This window comes from Ciconia boyciana, chromosome 1 (assembly GCF_034638445.1).
Source record: "Ciconia boyciana chromosome 1, ASM3463844v1, whole genome shotgun sequence".
Classification (NCBI taxonomy): Eukaryota; Metazoa; Chordata; class Aves; order Ciconiiformes; family Ciconiidae; genus Ciconia; species Ciconia boyciana.
The window spans coordinates 162,388,300-162,403,342 of record NC_132934.1 but is presented as its reverse complement, the minus strand read 5'-3'; the positions used below and the strand labels follow the sequence as shown (position 1 = coordinate 162,403,342).

Here is a 15,043-nt window from a genome sequence, read left to right as displayed (position 1 = left end):
CAGAGGATAAATGAAGTCTGTTGGTTCAGAGGTGGGTGCGTAAAAGAGGATGCTAGATGGCATCACATGCCAGTGGCTTACATGCTTGTAAAAATGTACATGAGGGGTATTCTGTTGCCAAATGGCTTGAATAATTGCTTAAGAGATACAGGAAACTTCCACTTAGGAAGGAAGAGTATGGAGGTGTCTGTCAGTGCAAGCAGAAGTAAGGTTGCACACAGACACACTAACTTCTAGTCTAAATTCTGGGAAGTGTGAGCTTTGCTGACCTTGGTGTTTTGGCAGGACATAACACAGGAATGAACACCTTCAGTGATGGCACAGTACTTTGTCAATTATATTTTTCACAGTTTTTAAAATCAAAGAGACGTTCAAGAGAAACAAACAGCTTGCAGTTATCACGTAGGTTTGAAACCGGGAGCTGAGCTGAGAAAAATATTTGTAATAAATGACAGGTAAACCAAAAACAGTTTCAGGGAAATCAAAACTAGTTATGAAAATAGGCTAAATTTCATAAATTGCTTCAATCAAAAAAGAGGGGAGTTCGTTAATGTTAACATTTTCCATATATTTTCAAAACAGAATGCTTTATTTCAGAAATATAACAGTATTTTAATGTTTGAAGCAAAGTTTTTTGACTTTCAGAGTAGCATTTTAATTGAAAAATGTTCTATGCCTTAAGAAATTAAAATAAATGTTTTAAAAGGAGTTTGTTTTCACAAGAAATGAAATATTTTGCTTTCTGTCAAGACTCCCCCCTCCCAAAATCAGCAAAAGTGAGTTTTTATCTTAAATCAAAATACTTGAAAAAAACCTGTTTGGGTTGCATTGTTTCAAATTGAAATTAGGTTTTAATTTTAATTATTTCTAGACTTTTTCTGGTTCAAACAAAAAACCTCAAAGTATCTGCTACTTGGCTAACTCTAATTGGGACACTAAAATGTCAAGGTAAAGGATAAAATGGGGTTCCTAACATCTCCTTCCCTGTTTGACATTTCATTATACCAGAAGGTTAAGTTAGACAGGAGATAATGGATGCGTTTTGAGATGTCTGGAGTTTGTTGTTGCTACCATGGCTAGTGAGAAAAGTTGCAGACATAATTCCCCTGATTAAAATAAATTTAAAATAAATTTAAGTGTAAGGAAACACTGATGTCTAATTTCCCTTTTCCAACATCTGTCCTACATATAACACAGCCCTGTTGATAAATTAACTAGTGATACAGCTTAGTGAATAAAACACTCAAGGACCTGTATTACAACAAGCTTAAAATAAATGAAACCAAATGGGCTATGTAAAGCATATTTATAGCAGTATAAATAGCAGGTAGTAGCTAGTATTTTTATATAGCATCTGCACACAAGGTCATAGCACAGAGGGCTAAATAATTCCACACCAGAAATGTACTTCTCCCATCATAGATACGATGAAGACATACATGCAGAGTTTCATTAGGACAATACGGAGAGGAAAGTGTTAACAGAGGCTAGCCTTGCCCTAAACAAGCCTGGTCCCTCACACTCCCCTTCAAGTCCATGGACAAAGATCAGCTTTTCCAAGTGCAAGTTTAGAGCATGTAAATTAAGTTCTTGTGCTGAACTGCAAGTTGTAGGAGCCCTTCTGCTTCCATTTACTGCAAAAGGAGCCCAGAGAAAGGAATTTCCCTAAAGTCCTCTCCTATGAACACAAATCCAAATGTGAAATTACCAAAAGATGTGGCTACATAAACAATAATCCCATGTTAACCAGATGTACACTACTATTTCATTTAGCTCCAACACAGCTAAGTTTCTGATAAGGATGTACATAGGCGAGAATAAAAACTAGGTGCAAGATCTGAGCGACCTCTTACAAGAAGCAGCTCTGAGAATAGTATTTCTGTGTTATCATCCTCTCTCCTCTCTGCCTTTATTTTCATACTAGAGTGTGCATGCAACATAACAGTCTGCTATTTGCTTCTTTTCCTGTATCAGGAAACTTTGATTTGTTTGGGTGATTTTGGAATCTAGATTATTAAATTAAAACGTATTGCCAAGCATATCAGGGTCCTTCCAGGACCCTGTGTGTTGTCACGTCTAATCCAGACTTCTTACTGTATTATATCTGAGAAGGTTTCTCAGTTAATAAATAGAAACTACAGATTTAACTATCTCCACCATACGTCACCATATTCAGTTCACCGTCTCTATTAGAAGCAATTGAGTAGCTTCAGGAATCATTCCTTGCTAATTGCCGCCCTCTGCTGTTACTGTATATATTACCAGCAGTAACTCGGAGAAAATTCCTTGGTTTTCTGTCTTTTGAGCACTTTGAACATTAGTGTAGTCTTTGCCATCCACCCTTTCACTCCAAAACTCAAGACTGCTGAAGAAACTTGTTTCTGATACCAGTCTAATTTTGATGAATCCCTTTGAAAGACTTTTTGCATTACAGCTGTATTGTTTTGCTATATTGTTTTGCTATTTTTCGAATTCCAAAATACAATGTTGGCATGTCCTATGCATTTGTTCTTTCAAGTTTTTCTCCGCTTCTGCTTCTGAAACTGCACAAGGTAATATGTGTTAAAGAACTTTTTCTCCTAGGTTTATACTTAGTATCTAAATAATAAATGTTTGGGGATCTATGATAATCAAGAATGGTCCTTCATGATTTATGGTGTCTTTCAAGAATTACTGTGTAATTCTGTGTAGCTGGTGGAATTTCTAGCACAGAGTGACAATGATAAATGCTTTCTCTTTGAGCAGATCATTTTGTAGTGTTGGCGTTACACACTGTTCTTTACGTTACTGTGTCAGCCCGAAATATTGACCTTGGCCCTCACCAAGGTCAAGGACCAAGGGCTTGTCAAGCATCTACTCAAAACGATATTGATGCTTTAATCATACTACTTTCATCTTGCTTTCAGGGATTTGATGATTGAATCTCTATGCTTGGTATTCCTGTATGAGGTACTGAGTTTCCTTCAGATTGTTTTCTCCTAATCTTGTTATTAACAGTCCTTTAAGTATACCATCATCCTTACTATTATTTTCAGTTATCTTAGAGGGTTGGAGGTGTAAATTCCCTTTCATATTCATTTTATCTGGCTTTGGTCCAATACTTTTTTCCTCAGGTAAAATCAAAGGAATTAATTTACTGTAGCAGGGATTGTATTCTGCTCAGTTCAGTTTTAGGCTTTCATATTTTGTCTTATCCATAGTGCTACAGAGTTGTCATGTTCTTCCTCATGTTGACATCTTTAGAATGTAATCAATTATTCATTTCACATCTATCACTTCTTATATTATTTCAAGTTCTTGTTTCTGAATATCTTCTGCAGGTCAAATTTCAAGGTGATACCTTTGCAGCACCATCTTCCAAATGAAATGTTGAAGAGGGATAACTTTTCTTTTTTTCAGCCTGATCTTTCAAGAAAGCTTGTAAATTATATCATCTAGGGTGAGAAAGGTAATGTGACCGTACCTGCAGAATGAAAAAAAAAATTTCTGTGGTTGCCAAATCAGACTTCAAGCCTCAAGTTTTTTACTTTCTCAGATTTCCCCTGAGAACGAGATTTTTTTTTTTTTTTACATTGATGGGGTATAACATGTAATACACCCCTAATACAAATTGTTTATTCAACAACACTAGGCAGATAATTTTAAACAATGAATAACTAGGCACATACAAGATTAGTTTTTCTGTGGTAGCTAAGAATAGATTGTATTTTCATTACGAACAAAAGGAAAAGAGGTCTCCAAAAAACTGTGCTAGATTGCAGGCTATCTTACATAGGCTTCGCTTTCAGTTTACAGATTCAATACGAAGTTTTAGCATATACTGTGCTATGTTAAGTCATATCACAAATTTGTCTGCAGTCTGGTAAATTCCCTAATACTTTTTTGGCATGTCTAGAGGTCAGCATATGGTTAAGGCCATGCTGACTGCCTTGGCTTTGCTCTCAGTGGAAAACAGGATTGGGTCCCGGGGACTACCAAGCACAGTTTGAAATTGCACTTGCCTTCCTCTGCTCTGTGGCTAGGTCTGACACAGTGATAAAGAACCAGGATCAATTTACTTGTGACTTACTGCCCAGTTTTTGTACAATTTGATCTAGAAATGGTGACTTTGGACAATTAAGCAGCCATCACACAGCGACCATCACACCCCAAAACGTGGCCCTGTATATTGACAATATTAAACTCACGCCATTATCCCCCACGCCAGCCGTTTCACCCCCCGGCTGGCCCGGGGCAAAAAGCCCGCATCCTTCTCCAGACGTGCCAGCACCTGCAGAGCACCCTCAGAGGGGCTAAACCCGGGCACGGAGCAAAGCCCCCCTCACCCCAGGAGAAGCCTGGCTGCGGTAGGAAGGGGTGCGCAAAGAAACACGAGATAAAATACAGAAGCGGATGAGGACACTCAGGGCTTCTCTTTCTACTGGAGCTCTGCGGCCCGACGCCTCAACAGGACCATCAGCCCGCACCGCCATCTCCAGTGAAGGCACCCGCTGTGGGCGGCGGCGTCGCTCCGCCTTCCTGCGCACGCGCGGCAGAGAGGACACCGCCCTTTCGCACAAGCTCAGTGGCGGCGGCGCCCCGCCTCCGTGCCGCGCAGGCGCGGAGCCGCGCCCCCTCCCTTTCCCCCCCGCCGAGGCGGGGCCCGGCGTTGCGCGGAGGGGCGCCCTCACGCCGCTTCCACGTTCGGCGAGCGCGAGGGGCGGGCGGGCGCGCGCGGCGCGGCCAATCAGAGGCGCCCACGACCCACCCTGGAGAAGTTGGAGCCGTCGGCCCGGGGCGCTGCCACTGTCGCCGCGGGCGTCGGCGGAGATGGTGTCTCCCGCGGCCTCCGCCGGGCGCCTGGGCTCTGCGCTGCCCTTCCTGCTCGTGCTCTTCGACCTGCAGTACCAGGGTGAGGGTCGGGGAAGGTGCCCGCGCCTCCGGGGGCCGCCTTGCTGCCGGGGGCCGCGCGTGGGGTTTGTGAGGGAGCGCGGGGGAGCTGCGGCCCGGCCGGGGTGTGTGTGTGTGTGTGGGGCTGCCGCTTCCCTCCGCGGGCCGCCGGGGCGTGGGGCAAGCAAGCGTGAGGCGGGGAGAGCTGGTGGCTGATCGCCCTCCCTCCTTCCGGGCTCTCGTCGGCGGTCGCGCCGGTTGGGGGTGTTCGGGTGTCCGCCCGGGCTGTGGGGCAGCCGGCATAGCTGGGCCGAGGTGCCGAGGGGGGAGCGGAGCGGACCCGGCGGGGCTGCGGCCTGCCCGCAGGGAGCCCGCGGGCCTGAGCCGGGCGGTGCGCGGGGCTGGCTGGGCCGGGCCGGGGGGAGGCCCAGGGGCCGCCACCGCCATGGCGGCGGGGCAGCCCCCGCGGGACGTCAAGCCCCCTCAGGGGGGAGTATTTCTGGAAAGGGTGTGTGGCAGAAGGAGGTACAGAACTGCCACCTCATCAAGGCTGTTGGGAAGGGTGTGTAATGAGGGCACCGTCACTGCTTGTAACCTGTTTGGTTTTATTCCTTGCCCTGCTGTTTAAGGTAGCTTGATGTGTGCTTCGTTTTCCTTGGCCTGCTGATAGGGTGCCAGCTACTGTGAGGTCTTGAAAATGTCGTGGTGTCCTCGAGTGCAACTGTGTGACAGTATTAGCCGGTTCCCTACTGGCCTTGAATTCCTCACTTCTGTATGAATTTTGTGCGGTTCCCAAGTTCAAAGGCTTTTTCAGTGGTCCTCCTCAGCCACAGCTGTTATTAGTGCCAGACCTACTGCTTCACTGAGGCTTTTGACAGCTGTGTTGCATTTGTTTATGTTTTTGTTTTGTTGCTGCTGGTTTTTTTTCTCTCACAATTAGTATTTGAAGTTCAGAGAAGTTTATCTTCACTTTGTGCAGCTTACTTTCAGAGTATGCTGTCAGCAACACCTGTATGGTCAAACTTTTATTCACAGGCTCCTGTTAAATTTATAACTTGGTTATACAATTGCACATGTAGTCAGAGTTTCACCTGAGGAACATTCTTTAACTGGCAGTGGCAGATTGAAGTGGAACTGAAGCTGTCAATAGTCAGAATAAGTCCGTAGACTTAAGACTGACCGGGGCTTGACATGAGAAATTCAGTTGATGTACTAAACTAATGAATACTTCAGCTGGCCAAGTGGCAACAGGAACATACTGTGGCAAAGATACTCTGTAGTATAAGACTGTGGACTGGTACTGTGGTGTTGAATTGCTTTTTTGGATGTGTATTCAGATAGTGTTAGAGGAAAAATAATAATTATGGTCAAAGTATACTTTTTTTTTTCCCCTAAGATTGTGGCAGTGATGCTCCTGCGGAGGATTCTTTATTTGGAGTTGCCAACCTATTTCAAGTATATGATTTAATGGCTATGTTGTGGACTTACCAAAGCCACAGTTCCTAATTTGGGGTATATTTTCTTAACTTCAGTTAATAAAGATGTACAGTAATAGAATGAAAAGTGATGGTTCTGGATCTTATTTACTGAACTTACTAACCTCTTAGTTCATGAGTTCATTTTCCAGAGTATGTAGTTAGGGAGTTCAGAGGGATTACATTATTTAAGTATCTGGATTTTTTTTTTCCCCCAATACTACTGGTCTTTGAGTTCAAAGGTGTTCATATTCACCTTTCAAATTTGCATCTTGCTGTCTTGATAATGGAAGTCTGCCTTCTGCCATCTGATTCCTGAATCAGTGGAACAGTAAGCCTGTATTAACTTTGTATCTTACAGTCAATACCTATGAATACTAATTTATATCTGGCTGGTACATGAGTTCAGTAAGAAGGTTTTTGAATACTTGGTGATGTGGCAGGTTGCAGCTCAGCCTTCACTGTTGTGTTTCCTGAATTCCTCCTCTTCAAATACCACGACTTGTGCTGAATAAGCTCCCATTTGACACAAATCACCTCTTGGGAAGATTCATCCTTCATGGCTGTGTCCACACTAATTGCAATAAAAAGAGGTGACTGAGGAGAACAGAGGAGTATTGTTCCTCTTCCCCCTCTCCTTCCTAGTAGTAAAAGAAAGGAAATGTAATAAGGGGAAGAAGGAACAGGCTTTGAGTATCCAGGGCTCAGTTCGTTACTGTCAGACCACTTGCCTGAAGTGTTTCTCTCACCCCCACGTCGTATGTTTCTGTCCTGAGTTTGGGAGGGTCTTTTTTCTTGCCCTGAATAGCAAAGGATACTTGGGCGGGTGGGGGGTAGCTTTTTGGTTTGCTAGTCTTAGCTATATTTACCAACTGTCTTTGCAAAGGGAGGAAGTAAAAGCTTAATGGCTGGACGTTACACATGGCTCAACTGGATGCTCTGAGGCTCCTTGTGAGCCTTTTAGTATTCCTTCTGAAACTGTGGTTGCTTGTCCACTTCTTTCTTTGTTCAGTCTTGTCCTTGAAAAACACACTTGCAAACACATGTAAAGGCAAAGCCCAAATTTGTTTAAAAATAACAACCAACTTAAGTCTTATTATGCTAAACACAGGGTCATTCTGATCAAAAAAACGCCCCAAAAGGAGGATCTCCCACTCGCATGACAAGACAATCATCAAGCTCTTTTATGCACAAAAAAAAAAGTTTAGATCATTGTAATTAAGATCAGTGACAAGCATGCTGCTTCTTTGTCTTTGAAACAATTCTGTTTCTGGTACACAGTCAGAACTAATTCTGTTTATTTTCATAGTCCTGTTACCCATCTTGGGGACAAGATTTAAAATAAAAAAGTAGGTGGAAATTCTATAGGGGAAAAAGAGGAGTGTGTAGACAAATGTAAAATCTTGAAACTGTTTTCAAGCTGAGGACTTTCTTAAGCTTTTTACACTGTGGATGTGACAGATTATATGAAGATATAGTTGAAGTTTGTATACTTGAGTACCCACATATTAGCACCAGTTATCCTACCAGGAAGTTGTAATTTATTTGAAGTGAGTGTATTTAACTGGAAAAACAGGTTAGCTGCACCTGCTTACCTTTCCTGTGCCTTCTGACTGACCTCCTTTGAGCTGTCAGGGCTGGTACCAATTCTTATCTCGAGTAGCTTGGGGTTTTTTGGCTTGGTGTGTTTTTTGGGGGGGGTTGGGTTTGGTTGGTTTTTTTTTTTGACTCTTCCACCTTTGCATAAGTGCCAGGACTACAGACTCTGAATTTATCCAGAATATCTGACTTGATTTGACAGCTGGGGCTTTCATGTGTGGTTGTCTGAGGTCCTTGGTGAATAGATAACAATTAGGCAGGCTTTAGAAATAATATTAAAATTAAAATACTTGGAAGTTTTAAAAATCAATAGTATGTTTGCGTATCTCTTGCGTAAATTTAGTTTCTTGCTGGAGCATACAAAGCTTGTTCAGCTGTAGCACTGGGCCTTTGGTATCTAGCTCACTAATGATTGTCTATCTGTTGCACAGAGCTCTGTAGGGTTGGTTTGGGTTTTTTCCTCTGGTGGAACTTGAGTTCAACCTTTATGTTCATTTTCAGACTAAAGAGCAAATAGGTACCCAAATAGGTTACGCAGAATTTGAGTCCTTAGGCTCCTGTGCCTATGTTAACAGTTTTCAGATGTCTACTGTGGGGTGGTTTATTTAGAGCAATAGTTTGCCTACAGCCATAAAATGAATAAGCAATAGATTTATGTGAATAAACAGCCCAGCTATCAGGTCAGTGTACAGTGTTCCTGAGTAGTTATGGTAAATGTCACTTTTCATCATGGTTACACTGACTGTATAGGCTGCTTCTGGAGATTCCCACATCAATTTATGATGTTCAGCAACTTGCAGAGCCAAGTTTTAATGTATGTCTAGTATAATTAGTCTTGTTCTGCAGGGAACCTGCAGTCCTTCTCTATCCGTATTGCTCCTGCTTTTGTTACTTGCCTGTTTATTATTAATTGTCACCTTTCTCATTTCCTTTATTTATTATCTTCAGTATTTTCAAGGAAAGAGATGGCTCTCCTGCCTCAAGTATTATGTAACTGTAAAACTGCACTGAACATAACGTGTATGAAAGACACTGAATCGTATAGGTACATCTTATTGTGGAAAAATCTATTCTTGGAGCTATCCTGATATGACTAAATGTGAAACAAGGACACTCCTTCAGATGCTTGAGACTCTATGAAAATTAAATGCCATGTTTAGGTGGATGGAAGGTTCGTCAAAGAGTAATTTACAGCCCAATTCTAGGATACCACTCCAAACTGACAAGTTTTGAAAGATTTCAGGTATTCAGATGTGGGGAGAGACAAGAGGGAGAAAGCTTAAGAATTTTTAGTTTGTTTTAGCTCAGGTTAAATACTTCAGTCTGTTTATGGTTTGATACCTGATTTGTTGCTAGTATACTTCCAAAGCCAGGGAAATTTGTGGTGGGTTTGTTTTCCAGTTTTGTTTTGGGTTTTTGTTTTGTGGTTTTTGTTGTTGTTGTTCTTTTTTCTCCAATGCTTGCTTTGTCATTTGAGGACATTGGACTGCTCGGTGATCAAAGCTTTAAGCAAGGGAAGAAGCAAAGTGGCAAAGAAGAATGTCCACTTTTCTGAAAATTGGACATTCACATAAAAGCTACATTGAAGTAGAATACTGTGTGTGGAAAAAAATTGCTGTCAAGAAGTACTTTTCCACTATCAGTGGAGCTATTTATATTTTAGTCAGAGCTATACGTACTTAGAATGGATTTTAAAATGCATTGTTTAATAAGATCCCCAAACTGACTATATGATAAGTAATTACTATTTTAACTTCACCTATTTAAACAAAAAAAAATACTGACTGGAAATTTGGGCCTTATCTTGTAAAGTCATTCCTGTTAATTAAAAAAAGGAATTTGCTTGCTGTCATTGCTCTAAAGCAAATAATTGAATTGAAGCCCTTGAATCCAGTTTACTGAATTATTATCAACCTTTTAGCAGATAGAGCTTTTTCCAGTGGATACAGAGGGCATTTTGTTCATTTTAGTATAGACAGCTCAATGATTTTCCTATGATGTGGAATTAAAAGAATTGTGAACTGTATTAAGGAGTAGGAAAGGAAAATTAAATTAAGATCCCAGGTGCTGAGAGCTCCTAGTTCTAAAATCTTGATGACTCGGTGATCAGAAATTACTGGTCTTTCATTACAAATACTTTGTTGTTTAATCACCTTTCAGTGTGAGAAGTTTTTTATATACTTTCCTTCAATCTGTGTAGTGTAACATTTTTATTCAGACTCTGAAAAAGAACTTCAAAGTGCTGCTACATTTTCGTATTTAAGATTCAAGTGCCTCTCTGAATTAGCTCAATACAAAACCTGAGTGAAAGAAATTGATCCCTCGTAGTTGTAGTTCATTGTTTTCTAATGTAATGTATTTATTCAGGATCTTAATATATTACCTTGCTTAAATTTATGCATAGGGTATGCTCTTAGTAAAAGAAAACTGTTTATAGTGTGAAAGTTTTAATAGTCATAAACTGGTGAATTGTGAAATTCTGTCCTGATTTGAAGAATGCTGGAAGCGGTACAAATGAAAAAACCTCTGTGGCTGAATTGATGCATGTACAGCATGTACTTGCACTTAGCTGCTCATTTCTTCTCAACAATAGTCTTTTCCTGTTGGCTGAGCAGCAGCAATTTATTAGCTTTGAACTAAAACAGGCACTTTGAAAGCATACCACTTTAATATGATTTTCATACTACTAGTTAAATGAAAAGGGAGTGAGAATTTTAATTGCTTATATCAAAACTTGCGCTCTGGAAACAGTTTGCCTTGGAAATGATAAAGATGAGACAGAAATGCAGTAGATGAGAAGCCAATCTCTGCAGTAGCTAACAGTTCTCAGTTGAGTCCTAAGTTATCAGTAGGGACATGAAATTTAACTTAAAGCCTTTTTGTATTTGCTGTGAGTGTTTTTCCAGATTCTTTTGAAATCGAAAGCCCACATAGAAATGTATTTTGTCAAACTTTTTATAGTTGATGTATAAAGCTTGATGTGCAGAAGTATGTTACTGAATGTATAGACAGGAAAAGAAATGCGTATTTGGTGCCTTCTCACAATGTGGTGCTTTACGGTGTTTATCTACTTACTTTGACATCCTTTTTGGGGCAGGGAAGACATGCTACATGTTTATTAGGCTGTAGGTTGTTTTAGTACGGGAAGATATGACTTCTGCCTCTGTATCAATAAGTGTTATATGCATTGTATTATTACTGTATGCATTTGGTATAATCAAACTGGTCATTCAAAACCTTAGTCTTTTTGTTTTTCTTTAAGGAGCTGAATGTGGAATAAATGCAGAAGTAGAAAAACAGCTTGAAATGGGAAAGAAGTTATTGGCTGCCGGACAGCTAGCAGATGCTTTGTCTCATTTTCATGCGGCTATAGGTACGTACCCCAGGAAAGTGACTATTGCCCTGAAATACCTTTGTGTGAGGCTTTTTTTTCCTACTGTTTGCTTCACGAAGTATGCTGCTTTCTTGCAAATTGGATTCGATGAGTCACAGAAGTTGGGCCACCTTTACGCAGCATTTTGGACGGGAGCTGACAGAGATGCAGTAGAATACTTATGCTTTGGTTTTGATAAACTGTTAAATTAACTACATGATACGTGAACACTAAGTCACTGCTGTTCTGCAGGCTAGCTGTATGGAGGCAATTCTGATTGACTGTGGTATCGTTTGAGGTATTCCCTGTATCTAACCCCATCAAGATTAAGTTTTACCTTTATGGAGTTTTTTGAAGTATGCCTTTAAAAGGTTGAGTTTATCCATGCTTTCTTATCTCCAGCACTGTAAAAAAATTCAACATTTACAATAGTCTCTTTTTTTTTTTTTTAATTAAATCTTGAAGTGGGTGATACCTCAGTGAAACTGATGCTACGAGTTTGAGATACTGAACTGGTAGTGTTCAGTATCTCAGTATCAGTGAGATACTGAACAGTATATTAACTGTTCCTCTCTTATACTCAACCAGTGAGTGAGTTCTTATTTTTGTGTTCTGCATTTTCAACAAATTGAGGAGTTAAATGTTTGTTTCTATAACCTGAAAAGTTGCTTTAAAATTTAAAATACTTTAATTGAAGTGTAGAGACAGACAGCGCCAGTAAAGAGCAGTGTCCACTAACACTACCATTTTTCAATTGCATGGGATTTTTTTTATTTTAAGTTGTTAGACTTTTGTTATAATGTGTACAAGTGCATCATTTTCTCTGTGAGAAGAATACCAAGGTGTTACACAGTAATGAGTCATACTCTTGAGACTTTTCTATTTATGCCTTGGTCTAATAGCAATATGTAAATTAAATCTGCTGATTCTGCGCTATTAATATTTTCTGTGAGTTCTCCAAGATCAACTTCCTTTATAAGAAGGGAATGGAGGGGGGAACTTCCTCTTTTTCTGTGCTATGGAAGCTCCTCATTCCACCAAGAGGCGGTCTGTTAACTCCTTTTGCCTTGTGTGTTGCTGCTAAAGCATTCCTGTGGGATCTGAGCAGAGTTAGTGTTACAATGTGGTTTATTCCTTTATTATTGGTTGGCAAGCTTTAACTTGGACTTGGTGAAAAGTCCAGTTCAGTCTGTGGCCATGCAAAGGCAGCAGCGGTGTGAGGAGGGATGAGCAGTGAGGTACCTGCATGGGGTGAAACCCTCTGCTTTGCCACCAGTGCTCAAGCAGCTGGTAGAACTACGGTGTGGCCAGCTCCATTGTGACCTTGATGGGATTCTTATTTGGATGTTGATTTGAGCCTGATTGCCTAAACTTTCATCAGACTTCTCTTTCTTTGTATTTTGCCTTTTTGAAAAGATTTTAAGCATGATTTGCCTACTCTGTTTGTAGAGGAGGGGAGAAGAAATTTCTCTAATCCTTTTTTGCCTGTATTGCATCATTGTAGACTGTGAGGTAAATGGATCTTTTTGTCTTGCCTCAGCCAGCCTGTTTTTATTTTTTTGCAAATATCCAAAAGAAAAGAAAGCTACTGTCCACTTTCTCTCTCTTCAGTTAAATTTTCAACTCTTTCTTCAATCCTGTCAAGTTGGTGGCTTATGCCTTCTTTCTGGGTAAATGTCAATTGCTGTTTGTTACTGTTACTGGGGAACTGAGGCAAAACCATATTCTGACTGTCAAAGTTCATCTGGTGCTGGAACATGCTTTCTGGGTTAGCTCTTCCTATCTTTCATCCTTTGTGTATTAATAAAGTTCCTTAATTTCAGCTATTGATTATTTGTGCCTACTCTACACATTTAGCTGTATGCCGTAGGACTTAATACTTCCCTTTTTAAGAGGTAGTAACATTTGAATTTACTTGATGTCCATAATGCTGGCATACAAGCATGGGAGTTGTTATTAAATTTCAGTGCTGGACGTTAGCATTTCCACAGCCAAGACATTGTAGAGAAAGAGTGCAGATACTAGTTCAGTTCTCACTGGAAAAGGTGTTTTGGTAATGGACATGGCCAGCTATGAAGCTCGGTTACCGACAGTAAGATTTTGGCAATGCTATTTGTTCCATTTATTTTAAAGTTCAACTTTAACCTCAAATGAGGTGAGGAAGAGAAATACTTGTTTTGTTCCTCAGATATGGATGTTCTTGTCTACAAATTCTGGATTGATGATATTTTTATTTTTTTTAATAGCACAGTAAAATGTTTTCTGTCTTCCTCTGCATGTGGTTGTTCGGGTGGTCTAAGTTACCTTTCCTTGAGAGCCCACAGTAACTGTCATCTGTTTCTTTGAAATACTGCATAGAGAAGAATATTAAGAAAATTTTTCTTGGTTTCAGAGACTGATGTTTATCTCCCGTAAGGCGTACATATATGTGCTAGCCTAGAGAGTGTTAAAATTGCTGGAGCTTGGAAGTTTGACCAGCAGACAACATGGAATGTGTGGGCCTTGAAGTTAGCCTTCAGGTTTTGATAACGTACATGCATTTATCTGCCATTGAGAGGGGGTGTTGGTGCCCACTTGAATACTAAAGAAAGAAGTTGCTGCTATTTCAATGGATGGTGTAAAGGGTTTATGCATCTGTGATGACATTGGACTAACATATTGGTCATTTTGGGATTACTTGCATCCTATATGATGGACAGGGACTGGGATGGAGAACGATGAATAAACATGCTTTCAAATGTAGGCCTGCAGCTGGAGATAAAGGGTTAGTATGTAGTGGCTGTTGTCCTGTACAAATCTGAAAAACATGTTCACATTTCAACTTCAGTACTCTTAATTATTTGGCATTTACTGTGTTTCTGTAATCTTTACTGTTAAATAATCAAACTGCATAGAAAATACTCTTGGATAATGTTACAAATGTTATGTTTTATTGACAAATACCATTTTTTCCAGTGGCTTAAAACTGAGGTATTACATTTTTAGTCATTACAGTTTCATTGTACCCAAAGTGTCAGTTGCTTTGAGATGGTGTTCTGATTACTGTTCGTTCACTTGCAGAGGGAGACTCTGATAACTACATTGCTTATTACAGAAGAGCCACAGTGTACTTAGCCATGGGCAAGTCTAAAGCAGCAATTCGTGATTTAAGTAAAGTGGTTGAATTAAAGCAGGACTTCACATCAGTAAGTATTACTGGAACTGAAAATTGTTCAAGCATAAAAGAAACCTGTTTTGAAGAAGGTTGTTTTTTCAGATTTTGCCAAACAGAAAATACATTATCACTCAGAAGGCTTTACATAGGATAAAATAGTAGCAATGGTGTATGTGCTTGAATTTGCAACTTTCCACAGGAGCTGTCCTAATCTCACTGCCTTCCTATGGGATTGTTGCAAGTTATGATTTACTTGCCCCTTGCTGACTTCTGCTTACTGTGTTTGGAGACTGCCTCACTAGTTGGAGACTGATGTTGGAATCCTCTCCGATTCTCCCGTCTCCCTTTTCCATGGGCAGTGGCGTGTCCTGTATAGCTTACAATGAAGGAGAAAATGTTAAATTCATTGTTGTATGAAAATATTCTTATCATAAATCAGAATCTCCTAGATAATTAACTTGTCTTTTTACATAGTTTCTATTATTCTGAAAGTTTAGTGAAAGAATTAAATGTGGGGATTATTTATTATTTCTGCTAACTTCTTAAAATCTATAAGCAGTTATAATCAGGAAA

At 40.2% G+C, this 15,043-nt stretch overlaps 1 protein-coding gene across 1 annotated transcript in view; it reads left to right on the top strand.

The window, feature by feature from the left end:
- The first annotated feature begins 4,662 nt into the window (after positions 1-4,662).
- Positions 4,663-15,043, top strand: part of DNAJC3 (DnaJ heat shock protein family (Hsp40) member C3) — a 33,615-nt gene continuing 23,234 nt past the window's right edge. The window contains exons 1-3 of the mRNA XM_072849972.1: positions 4,663-4,891; positions 11,206-11,316; positions 14,377-14,501. Coding sequence (XP_072706073.1) covers positions 4,810-4,891; positions 11,206-11,316; positions 14,377-14,501 — 318 coding nt within the window. The 5' untranslated portion in view covers positions 4,663-4,809. The remainder of the gene's footprint in view (positions 4,892-11,205; positions 11,317-14,376; positions 14,502-15,043) is intronic.